The 13,243-nt window shown below is 41.4% G+C and overlaps 1 protein-coding gene across 1 annotated transcript; it reads right to left on the bottom strand.

The window, feature by feature from the left end:
• On the bottom strand, positions 1-12,227 carry LOC106601170 (F-box only protein 33). Its single transcript, XM_014193138.3, has 4 exons — positions 11,654-12,227; positions 8,294-8,401; positions 7,186-7,853; positions 1-4,466 (listed from the first exon to the last, which is right to left on the bottom strand). Exons 1-4 carry the CDS (start codon positions 12,079-12,081, stop codon positions 4,201-4,203), a joined length of 1,470 nt encoding a protein of 489 aa, XP_014048613.1. The 5' UTR covers positions 12,082-12,227; the 3' UTR covers positions 1-4,200.
• Between the last annotated feature and the right edge of the window lie 1,016 nt (positions 12,228-13,243).

The following is a 13,243-nucleotide window of genomic DNA, read 5'->3' as shown; positions in this document are numbered from 1 at the left end:
TTTGTCTTTTGTAATGCTTTTATTCACTGGTTTAAAAAGGACCATTCAACATTCAGCTGGTTTACCCAATATGTCACTTAGGCTTTTCCTTCTTTAGTTATCACTTTTTCGAATAAAAAATGTTCACACCTGCACCAGTGGATTTCCCATTTTCAGATGTACAATGCTATGCGCTCACTTGAGACAAAGTTGACAGAACACACCTGTCCAAATATTTTAACATTTAGCAAAAGTGGTAAAACCATCAAAGCTTACAAATGTTCATAAATAGAACCCGGACATATGTTGCATAAGAGTATACATTAATGTATTGATATATACAAATACGCACAGTTATTTTTTCCCCCCGAAAGCTTATAAGGACACAGCCTAGGTGTTCGCACTGCCCGTGCCCCATGGTGGCCACCTGTAATGCATGACTTATTTTGCAATAAAATATCCTGATTTTAAACAAATGCACAACATTCATACCACTTAAAACTGGGGCCCGCTGGCCAGTCTCATAGAGACCATGTCTGTAACCCACGGTAGCCTTTGAAACAGAGTTTGGCTTCCGAAGAGTCAAGATCTTAAAACAATCACATTGTTATTTCCATTTGTAAGTGATAGAAAAATAAAAGCCACTGGAATATATGCGTTTGACTTGGCTGTAATGCAAGTCAGCCATTAAGAGATGTGCCTTGATTTAAGCTCACTTCCCTCCTGACCCCCACAACAGTGAACCTGTTATATGATAGTGGTGCAGGTGTTTAATAATGGAATAAAACAAAACACTCACTCAGGTCTCTTGACTTCAAGCGTTTACACTCTTAATAAGGCTGGTATGAGGTCATTTAGCCGTAGCTTTCGCAGCACAATGAGGTTCTACAGGTAACTCTCTGAGATGGACATGCCCTCAAGCAGCTCACTGTCGCTATATAGCTTCCTCCTTTTCAACAAGAGAGATGTGGATTGTGATTGCATATAAAATGTCAAGAACAAAAAAATGAGATCCAACTGATTTGTAAGCTGTAATAACCCAACTGGTATTTTTCTACAGAGTATAAAAAGAAAATACCTCCACTACTATGACTGTTAACATGCAGAGTGAGACTGGGCTGCACAACCACTTCTATATGACTTCACACAGCAAACCATGTTTTCATCAAAGACCAATTGTGCATAATTTACTGGATCCAATTACCCCTAAAAAAAATATTTTGGAAAATACATTTTATACAGACATTTGGCCATTTTCTGTTGGTTTTTAACTCCCCAGTGGAATGTTCCTTACACGTCTCATAGCAGCGTACAGGGCTGAAAGAGTCAACCAAACTTGATTTTATCTATACTTAAATGACATTCACTTTTCACAATGAAACTGGTGAGCGAGAGCTCTGTTGTTGACCAAGCCACAGCACAGCTGTGCACCACATGTGGTCCAACTTCACCCAATATTCAGTAGGTATATTTCTAGTAGTATTTGTGGAGGAGCAGTCATAGTAGTACATTTTGGCTGATCAGCCATTGGCCCTGCCCTATGCCAGCACGTGGGCACTTCATAAGGGTCGTTTCACACAGTTATCTTTGGCAGCTGATGCAGACACGCTGACAGACCGTTTTGTTTAATCCAGTGACAAGTTGGAAAAAAGATTCTTCCTAACTTTCATCATTTATTTTTTTAGGCATGGAACACCTCTCCTCCTCAACTGACAGTAACCCTGAGAAAGGTTGTTTCCTGCTCACTGGTGAGAAAGGGGCACACCATACACTCCCTTCTTTGATGTATGCACTTCTGAAACTTCACACACACACACACACACACACACACACACACACACACACACACACACACACACACACAATGCAGAAATGAGATGCTTTAACGGTAGTCAAATGCTGTACTAGACAATGAATGGTGAACTGGAACGAACAACAACAAAAAGAGCGAAAGCTACACTGGATTTAGGCACAGCATTAGGATGTTTTACACATTTTAACAATTGACTGGCATTTGTCATCCTCTAACAAGGTCTTACACTACCCCTGCACAGCACAAACAAGTTAACTCCAAATATAGAATATTATCTACATCCTTTTTGGTGTGGTACTAAAAACAAAAAAAGGTAAGAATCCCTCTGTTAAAGGAATATTGAAACGATATACATGTTATCACTTCTCATGGATCAACCGTAGATAGACTAAGGTGAACCGTGCATGCAGGCTCATATCTTACTGCCACAACTAAACAGGTTAGCAGTGGATCCCATATGCTGATCATTACATTGCCTAGAAACAGCTGGCATCGGTTCAAACAAACGTATTTTTTCTCAATATACAGAACTTTGCATACTGTGTTTCTCTTCCTTGACTAAAATGGCTGGCTTTGGTAGTACCAATGAAAGTTATGGGCACGGAGGAACACAACAAATAGTAATAGCCGACCGACAGCTTCACAAGTCACACAAGATCAAGAGAAACCTCTTTTCCGGAATGTTCCAACGTCTCAGCAGCACAGAACAACCACAGGTCACCTATTCCAAGCACTACTGCGTTATCAGTCAAGACTGGCTCCCGGAGCTTTACAAGCAACAACAAAAAGATATGCGTATACAAGGGGAATTCTGGATAGCAGGCAACTTTACACATTAAAAAGGTTGTTAGCTTCATATTTACATCTACCACTGAGCAATCAACCTCAGATTCTCTCTACTACTCTGAGCTCTAAAAAACGTCAAATACACGATAGAAAACGCCATTAAAAGTATTTTCACAGACGCACATCAAGGATGTTAACTTTTAAAAAGGTTAAGAGGAAACGAGAAGGCGCGTCTAGAAAAATAAAACCAACAACCTCTGGTGTGCGTAGTGTTGGAAGAGCTCTTTCCACAGTATTAGTATCCAGTCACACCACCACGCACACTGGCCCGCAGATCAACAGAAAGCTTTATATTAAAAGAAAGCCTTCAATGGACAAATTTACTGAAAGTGCAAAAATCCTGAGATTTGGAACAAGCAAGCACATACTTCCCTCCATCCAACATTCAGATGGTGAAACACTGTGGCCCTGGAATCAGCCAACATAGCTGTGAACAAGAGAAACATGTGCAAGGAGTAGCTTTTTGCCATTCTTTAAACACCTTAAATCTTAAAACAAATGTACGACTAAGTTTGTTTACCCCATGGTAAAAGGGGCAGATTGGATGGCAAAAACTATTGATACTAGAAAACAAAGGGTTTTCCAAGGCAAATGTGAAGAAAACTGCATTAGACTGACAGACTAACTGATTGTTTCATAGTATATACATCCTCATCATCACCATCTTCATATAATCATGTTTTGCCCACCTGAGACACAGAGGATTCTTCTGAGAACAAACTGCAGCGTACGACTCGCAATGCTAACCCCTGACTTAAGTACTGCAGCAGAACGTAGGAAACTCAGTGTGGAAACCTATCATATCCCACCTCTGGGTTGAGAAGAACCAGCAGGATCTTAGTCCCGTAACATAGCAACAATATCATCTCCAAAACACAAAAGTAAAGAGCTGACAGGATCTTGCTAGGCTGAGGGAGGCCTAACCACACACTCCATCAGCACGGTCCCTCCCTCTACCGGAAGACTACTAGACTAATATCCCATTTAAAAAAAAATTTGCACAAACAAGTACACAGGATTCCATCATTGCAAAAAGCCAAGGTGGATTAACTGATAACTCAGCACTTGCTAAGATAAAACACAAAGCAACAACAACAAAAAGCTTGCAATACAACTAACTAAACTAGCTGTGTAGAAAAGCCCCCTTGCAACACCAATTGCTCATTTAGCTACTAAACAAATATTTGACTATACTCTCCTAATCATAAGCAGGATATATATAGATAGATATAAATATAGAGCTAATATTGATAAACACGGCACATAGAGGATAAGTTCATGCTACAGAGAAGAAAATAAACACAAATAAAAGATAAAGTATGTAAATTAGATGGGACCTATAAGGTGATTAGATCATCAAGACAAACACTCAGCATGTGCAGCAGGCAAGATCACACCAGGGTTGTGTTCATTAGGTCATTCAATGGAAAACGTTGTAACAGAAAATGTGCATTGCTTATTGGTGAAGTGGGGTCCCTCCTGTTTAGGTCTTGTTTTCTTTTGTTTGATGCCTAATGAACACGACCCAGATGGCTGCCCGGTCTGGTAGCTGCAGCTCTAGCCTACATGCCCAAGCTGAAGCTCTGCATCTCCCTGTGGAAGTGCTGGGTGGGCTCGCTGAGGACCAGGTTGGAGTCCATAGAAGGGTGCCAGACGCGCCCCAGGCCCAGGGACACCTCCTTCACCAGGTTGTGGACGGGGTCACCTTCCATGAAGACCCTCTGGTCTGGGTCGAAGTCGATGCTCTCCTCGGACACAGCCAGGACCTTGAGGCTGGAGCCACGCAGACGGGAGATGGCCACCAGGTTATGGGACCACACAGTGTAGCCTGTAGTGTTCAGACAGAGGAGAATCACATTGAACGCCACTGTCGAAAGAACATACTGGATATTGAATGTAAAACAACTCCATTTGATCTGTTCTATACATATGAACATGCTGCCAATATGACCTCTATAATACACACACACTAGACATTAGGGCTGTCCCCTTATTTTTATTAGTCGACCAAGATACTGTTCTTTCAACCAATCGATAGGTCAATTTTAAAACATGTATTTTTCCATATACTGACACATCCTATGAGTTTTAATCAAATCAACTATATGCACTGAGCTTGTCTGATGCTTTAAACAACCCGTTTGTTGAAATAATTAAGGCACAAATGACTAGAGGGAGTTTGACCGCAATTGATTGGCTCAGACATGCGGCGCTGTGTAAAAAAATAAAAAAAAATAAGACAGCGAGTGACTGACTAGCTCCTGTTGTCTCGCTCTCCTCACTGCTGCATCGACACCACAGAACATCAACAGTGCGCTGTCCGTGTTGCAGAAGCTGCAACATAATTTGCCATTTCTGACTGAAAAATTGTGTTACCGAAATCCCTAATTTGTTTAGGAAAAAATATTCCCTCAACCCTTGCTCTCTTTACGTGACCAATAGGGCTTGACCTACAGCATATCATAATAACATCAATAAATTCGTTAGAAACTCTGAACACGTAACAGCAAATCGGATGCAGAGGACTTGACAAGTAAACTCGAAACAGGATAATGTTTACTTGTTGCTTACTGGTAAAGGGGAAGTCAGCTGTGTGGAATAAATTTGACTAGTTATGGAAAATACTGAAGATCAAGAAAAATGAGGTAAGGAGCAAGCGCTGCATGCATATTATGTGTGCCAAACAGGTGCTGTTAGATTACAATATAATTTCTCTGACCGTTTGGAACAATGTAAACTACACAAAATAAATTATAAGTGGACCAGAGAGTTGGTTGAAAATTCTTAAAAACTTAAATGCTTGATTGCATTTCAAATCATGAATGACTGTGATGACATGAATGAATAAATTGATTCATGCAGTAGCCTATTTACAGTGCCCTTGACTTTATCCCCCGTTACGTTACAGTCGTATTCTAAAATAGATTAAATAAAAACATTTGCTCAGGAATCTACTCACAACACCCCAAAAAGACAAAGCGAAAACAGGCACTTAGAAATGTTTGCCTCCCCCCCCCCCCCCAAAAAAAAAAAACTACGAAAGACCTTATTTACGTAAGTATTCAGACCCTTTGTCACACCTGTTTATATAAAAGGTCCCACACTTGACAGCAGAGCTCAATTTCGAGTCTCATAGCAAAGGGTCTGAATAATTATGTAGATAAGCCATCTGTTTTATGTTTTTAATACATTTGCAAACATTTCTAAAAACCTGTTTTCACTTTTTCATTATGGGGTAGTGTGTAGCTTGATGAGGAAAATGTTTTATTTAATCCATTTCAGAATAAGGCTGTAACGTAACAAAATGTGGAAAAAGTGGTCTGAACACTTTCCGAATGAACTGTAAGTACTGAAATATAGGCCCAAGTTACAGTATTAATACTAAACAGGATGCGCTCTTAGACCTACAGCTCAATGGTGGTTATACAAGGCTGCTATACTAAGCCGACTAATGAGAATGAAATTACTTATAATTATTATCATCATCATCATAATAATAACAACAAGGAGATCAAGGAAAAAACGGCCAATTGTGCGCCGCCCTATGGGACTCCCGGTCACAGCCGGTTGTGACACAGCCTGGGATCGAACCTGAGTCTGTAGTGACGCCTCAAGCACAGCAATGCAGTGCCTTAGACCGCTGCACCAGTTGGGAGGCTTATGGATGATTTAGAAAGTCAGGCACATTAGCAGTTAGGCCTATATACCTAATTAAGTTGGGGTTTCCACTCTTAATTTTCTTGGACAATTAAGGCAAAGTCTGTTTTCTCATCTCTCCTAACTTCGCTGCTACCTCCACAGCATTGTTCTCAACACCATGCTGGTTAACTATTACGCACTTAGCAACATGGTCTAGTAAAAGACGCCAATTCAACAGTGTACTGATGTGTTTCAGAACTGAGGACAGTGACTACTATCCAAAGTGTGAGAGGGCGCAGTTGTTAAAAACATTTGATTTGTGTTGCACCATTGTTCTTACATAACCATATACAGTTTCAGTAGCACATTTTAGACTGCTGGACTGTGTCATCCCCACGGCTTCCACAATGGATCAGTCCACTCAGACAGATGTCTTGTACACCATGATTTTTTTGTTGTTGTTGCTACTCGGTCGACCAGCAGCCTATCACCCAAAACAATCAATCAATCAACCAGTCGACTAAATGGGGTCAGCCCTACTAGACATTTTATTTTTATTTTTTATTTTACCTTTATTTAACTAGGCAAGTCAGTTAAGAACAAATTCTTATTTTCAATGACGGCCTAGGAACATCCAACTGCCTTGTTCAGGGGCAGAACGACATATTTTTACCTTGTCAGCTCGGGGATTCGATCTAGGAACCTTTCGGTTACTAGTCCAACGCTCTAACCACTAGGCTACCTGCCGCCCCACATAACATTACTCCCAGAAATAACCAGCAATAAATATTTCTATCAGAACATCTTGTAGAACCCATGCCATTGGAAATCAATAATTTCCATTAAAATGTTAGGCTACACTAAAAGAGTGGTGAGCTATGTAATGCTAACATCTGGACCAGGCTCACCGTGGATGACCAATACAGAGAGGTGTACGCAGCGCCAGGCCAGTAGGACCAGCGGGTCCTCGTTTCGGTTGATGCCAAGGTCAGGGAAGCCGGTGTCATCCCTCATCAGGACGAAGTGGCTCAGGGTCTTGTTGTACTGCTGGGCAATGAGCTCCAGGTTTCCGTCTGTTACCAAGGTAGAGTAGCTGTCCAGGTGGATCCTCTCCAGGGGCAGGCTTGGTTTTAGCACCCTCAGCAGGTCCTGGCTGCACACATCCAGTGCCATCATGTAGACCCGCAGGTTAGCGCTGCGTTGGACCAGGGCCTTCCAGTCGTCCTCACTGGCGGTGCCATCGAGCGGCTTAGCCTTCAGAGCAGCGCCGTTGAGCATCAGGGAGAGGCGGTGTAGCGGAGCACGGTCTCCTCCAGCCAGTAGGTGGCTCAACTCAGAGGTGAAGTCACAGAAGTCGAGGGCCAGGGAACGCAGGTGGACCAGCCGCTCCAGCTCCACAGGGGAGACCAGGCAAGACAGCTGGTTGTCCAGCAAGCCAAGGTGCTCCAGGGAGCCTGCACTGGGGTTGGACAGAGAGGCCAGGGAGCATGGGGTCACCACGCCCAGCATGAAGGCGGAGGACAGCCACTTTATCTTCCTGCTGTTAGACAGAACCTCCACTAACAGCTGTTGGATCCTACCCCAGCCCAGAGGAAAACACAGAAAGTTTGAAAACTTTTGACATTTTTTCTCTGTTCCATTTCTGCAAATAAAGGCCTACTCACTGACAATGAATACATAAAACAAAACCTGTATGGGCAGAACAGAGATCCTATTAAAATGACCTATGTGTTCTATGTAATTCTATGAGGCAGAATTTCAACTGAGAACAGTTTGTACTGTGATTTTGAATGATTGTGAACCTAAGTATTTTGCTGTGCGACCTCGAAGAAAAATCAGGATCCTAGCTTTATTAACTCAAATTATTTTCATTGTGTTCCTAAATTTCTTTATGTGTCCTGACGTTTTTCAATTTAGGCGCACACATGTTCCTTGTAAAAAAGGTTAGTGTAGAGCCCTGCTGTATGCCCTTTTGTCGCCCTGGGTAAGATGTAGCCTTGCCTAAAAGCTACTCACTCTTTGATTTTCTTGCCTCCTTGGTCAACCTGCTGGAGATAGGCACTGTCCAGAATGCCCTCATCCTGAATGCATGTATCCCCATACAGACTCAGCTTCTGGAGATTTCTGAGAGAAGGAGCGAGAGAGAGCGAGAGAGGTGGGTGGGGGGCGGGGAGAGAGAGATATGAGCTTTAGTCAAAACCGGACACAAATCAGCCATAGTGGAGGTCAGTGATAGTATGTTCTAATTGTGGTCTGCAACAAACACAATCAAACAGTATACATGTCGTCACCAATTTGCCAGAAAGCCTCTGACAATAAATACCTTTCAACATCACACACTGGTGTCCACCACAAACCTAGCAGCTAGACACCACAAACATAGCAGACTAAATTCCACTCCATGGTGACTTCCTTCACCATTGAACGGAGTTTGGTCCACTACCACAAACCCAGCTTCCCGCATTTGATTGTGCCACTAAATCTCCCGAACTCTCTTATACAAGTGTGTTGTAATTGAATGAACACTGGAATTAGTTATCAACAAAGAAATGCCTCAAGACACTTTTAAGCCATCTCTGTGGCAGTGCAAGTGTAACTTTTCAGGACACAAATGTGTCCAAAAGATATTAGCATATTGAAAGTACATGTTTGAAAAGGCAGAGTTGTACATCACCAGGGTTGGGGAGTAACGGATTACATGTAGTCCGTTACATGCAAGTGATTACAAAAAAACGAACTGTCATCCATTACCAGCAAAAATATTGTAATCAGATTACAGATACTTTCGAAAAACTAGATTACTTTAAGGATTACTTTTAAATTCAGAAATGATGTTTGTGGGAAAAAAATCTTTGACACTTCTGTTCTCAATGACATTCAAATCAGCAATGAAAAAGGTGCAAGTTTAAATTTATTCAACGTGTGAGAGTCTGACCGTAAGTCAGAGACCACTATGATGACAAACCAAATGTATTTGATGGATCGCGGGAAAACAGCAGGAATATGCTTTTGTAGGCTACAGTCCAAGCTATGTCTTCCATGCCTAGAAGGCCAGCATCCCGGAGTTGCCTCTTCACTGTTGCTGTTGAGACTGGTGTTTTGCCGGTATTATTTAATGAAGCTGCCAGTTGAGGACTTGTGAGGCGTCTGTTTCTCAAACTAGACAATAGCGCCTATTTGGTAGTGTGCACCGGGGCTCGAGGTGCTCGACCAGTCGGCGAAAGCCAACATCCCCCACGACCGAGAACGGTTGATTGTCAAGGGCAATCAATTCCATTATCTTGGCTTTAATGGGTTTCGCCTTTGAGTTGTCTCGCTGAAATGTTCTTACTCTTTCAAATGACTGCTGGACTTGAACTTGTTTAGTTGTTGGAAGTGTGCGCTTAGTTTTTCTGGGGGTGATGCACTTTCAAATGACTAATTAGGTTTGTGGTATTGAACGATTTCACTTTCTCCCCTCGGGAAATAATAGCAGCACAAACGTTGCATATGGCCTTTCTGTTATCTTCCTTTGAAACTTCAAAATAGATTCACACAGCAGACATTGTGGGCTAGGTTAGGAATGCTGTTTGATCAAGGAGGAGAGTGATTTAGTGCTGCATCAGATGACTTGGCTTCCACAATACCCCGACCTCAACCAAATTGAAATGGTTTGGGATGAGTCGAACCGCAGAGTGAAGGAAAAATCAGCCAACAAGTTCTCAGCATATGTGGGAATTCGTTCAAGACTGTTGGAAAAGCATTCCAGGTGAAGCTGGTTGAGAGAATGGCAAGAGTGTGCAAAGCTGTCATCAAGGCTAAGGGTGGATGCTTTGAAGAATCTCAAATATATTTTGCTTTGTTTAACACTTTTTTTGGTTACTACATGATTCCATATGTGTTATTTCATAGTTTAGATGTCTTCACTATTATTCTACAATGTAGAAAATAGTAAAAATTAAAATAAATCCTTGAATGAGTAGGTGTTCTAAAACTTTTGACCGGTAGTGTATATCCATTGATTATTGAAGAATATAATTTAAATGCGTCATCAGCTTAGTTCATCTGTCACACTCCATGAGAACCCAAAATATAAGCTTGTTTTTCACCAATGTTTGTTAACATTGGAAATTTAAACAAACACTGGATAAAACAATAATTTTGATATCATGGATGGTCAGTCCTTGCATCAATAGCTCTGTCTACTAATCTGAGAGTGGTTACATTTCTCCAGGCCCATCGCTCAACTTATTACCAAAAACAGAGGTGGGGCGACCGTTTTGTTATTGTTTCATCTGTGGATTTGCCCTTTAACACAACTGCATATTATCAATATATCAAAGCCAACAAAAAAGTAAACAATAGGCCTATAGCAAATGCAGCATATGGCATTCATTTTTCACATGTAAATAGCACTTTTCAATAGTGCTCAAAGCATACCATTCCATGAGCGCAGCATTTATTTTTCAACTCGAATCAATGAGCCCAATCAATCCTCCATGACAACAAAATCATAAACAGTAGGGATGGCTAGTAAATCCTTAGTTTTGGGGTTATGCTCAATTAAAACAATTTGGCTAATCTATACTTCCAAGTCCTATTCTTGAAGATCACGTAGTATAATTGGAATGACTGGAATTCTGATAGACTTCGGTTATAAATGTAAAGATATAATTAAATGTAGTAGAAAGCAATGGGTTAGAAGAACCCTAAATAACCAACCCATAAATTAAAATGTAGCATCCATATAAAGGCCAGCTATGTAAACTTTAACATGTATTTATGCTGCAATAGATATCGTTCAATTGGTAACATACATGTTTGCATTCTTCATATGCATCTTAAGGGGAAGTCATCTAAAAGTAACTTCATGTAATCAGATTACGTTACCGAGTTTGGACAATCCAAAAGTTACGTTACTGATTACTATTTTGGACAGGTAAGTAGTAACAGGTTACATTTAGAAAGTAACCCACCCAACCCTGAATGACAACATGCTGCCAATGTCATTGTTGACCTCAGTGGTTGAGCCTAGCTAGATTCCCTGAGCATGACCACCACTGCTGCTGCATTGTTGTTCAAATGTCATTGAAAAAACTCCTTGCAACATTCTTTGCAAGGCAAGCAGAAAAACAGACTTCAAACTGACATGCCTTTTCCAAGTAGTCAGATTATAGCTTCAACAGACTGAAAACCACACAAGTAGCATAACGTTAAGCAGAAATCGGTAGAGTAACGACATGACCCGATTACGTAATGATAGTTTGTTTATAGCTAGGCTAGCTACTTAACGTTAGCTGACTACGACCCAACAAACACTCAAATCGACACGTATGGAGTTGCTGACTCAATTTGCTTTAAACATGTATTGAATAATTGTAGTAACTATCCAACTACCTGTTATTTCGAATACATCCGAGCACACACAACACCTGTTCCAAATAGGTGATCCTTGCGTCTTCCCAGCGATCAAGCAATTGAGGGTCGCGTTCTACAGGTTCTACCCTGCCCTCCACTCCGCTCAGTGGGCTTAGATATCCGTCCACAGGGGAAACCTCGAGATGTAGCTCGCGCACGAAGGAGCCAAACTTCCTCATGAGAAATTCTAATCTTGGGGTCTGTTCGGAGCCAGAGCCTCCCCGGTTTGCACCACCTCCGACACGCAACTTCAGCTCCGTCCAAAGCGATGGGTAAAACAGACACTCCCTCCAGCGAGAGCACACGGACGAGGCCCGAAGCTTGTCACTGTCGGACAAGAATGAAAATATATGGACGATAAGCTCGCTAGGTAAAGCCATGGCTCCGACACCCCCGTACAAAGCCATGGCGCAGACCACTAAACTACGGTATTAATCGCGGACAGAAAGTGTAAATATAACCGTTGTAAGATTGTACGACAACAGTCCAGTTCCGGTACTCGCTCTCCTTAAAACTAAACATCCAGCAGATTTGCTTTCAATACTATTGGATCATACCACTTATGACTACGTGGGGATGAAAACAATATTCTGCAACGTTTCACTTTTTGAAAACAGGCCGACATCATTTATGTTTAAGTTACATATTCATATGTTTGATCATACTTTATGTTTAACTTATATATTCATATGTTTGATATACTTTCATTTTCTGTAGAATATGTTGTTAATTTAGTTGTCACCTGCAAATATAGTTATTTTATCAAACCATTTGCAATAGTGGTTTGGCCCAATTACTTATTTTTGCCATACCTCTCAAGTGCACAAGGGGGAGAACTTTTACTGCAGTTGAGTCCCCCACATAAGGGTGCATTTTATTGAATTCTCTGCCCACGACAAGACCACCTCGTTTTCTCTTTGCCGTTATAGTGTAGGATACCATATTATTGACCTAACTAGCACAGCCAATGCTGTAGAAATGTAAAAGGAATTATTTTTCAAGGACAATATCCAATAGCAGACACCTTCATCACATTTAGGGGTATTTGATTGAATGCCATATACACATATTTGGTTGCATCCAACAATTTCTTATCTGTAAATTGATGGAATGGGAAAAAAGAACCAATCAAGTCGAGGCAGGAATCATGGTGTAATTGAATGCCGAGTTTGAAATGAGAAGTGCATCATGTAGAGAAGGAGAGGCAAAAATGGCGTCTTTGGGCTGGATGGCCTGTAAGAAAGAGGACCGGGAAAAAATGAGGAAAGTGGAACATATGAGTAAATATGGAGTGGGGGATTGCACAAGCCTGCAAGATCTGATGAGGGAGAAAATGTTGGACAAGGAAAAAAAGAGAAAAGTGGAACATGTTTTGAGTGAATATGGAAAAGAGGATCATACAGAACTTTCGGAAGAGCTACAAAAGAAAATTGAATGTAACGAGAGTGAGGATGAAGTACCTGCGGTGAAGAGCGCCGAGTTGGAGCCTCGTCCCGATGATGACAAGGATGATTCTGGCCCAGTGGGAGTGAGATTTGTGGAGAGAATGGATACTTGTATTCTGGCTGA

The sequence above is a fragment of the Salmo salar genome, chromosome 01 (genome assembly GCF_965601325.2).
Source record: "Salmo salar chromosome 01, fSalSal1, whole genome shotgun sequence".
Taxonomy (NCBI): domain Eukaryota; kingdom Metazoa; phylum Chordata; class Actinopteri; order Salmoniformes; family Salmonidae; genus Salmo; species Salmo salar.
Note: the sequence above shows the minus strand (reverse complement) of the source record. Positions and strands in the feature narration are given on the sequence as shown.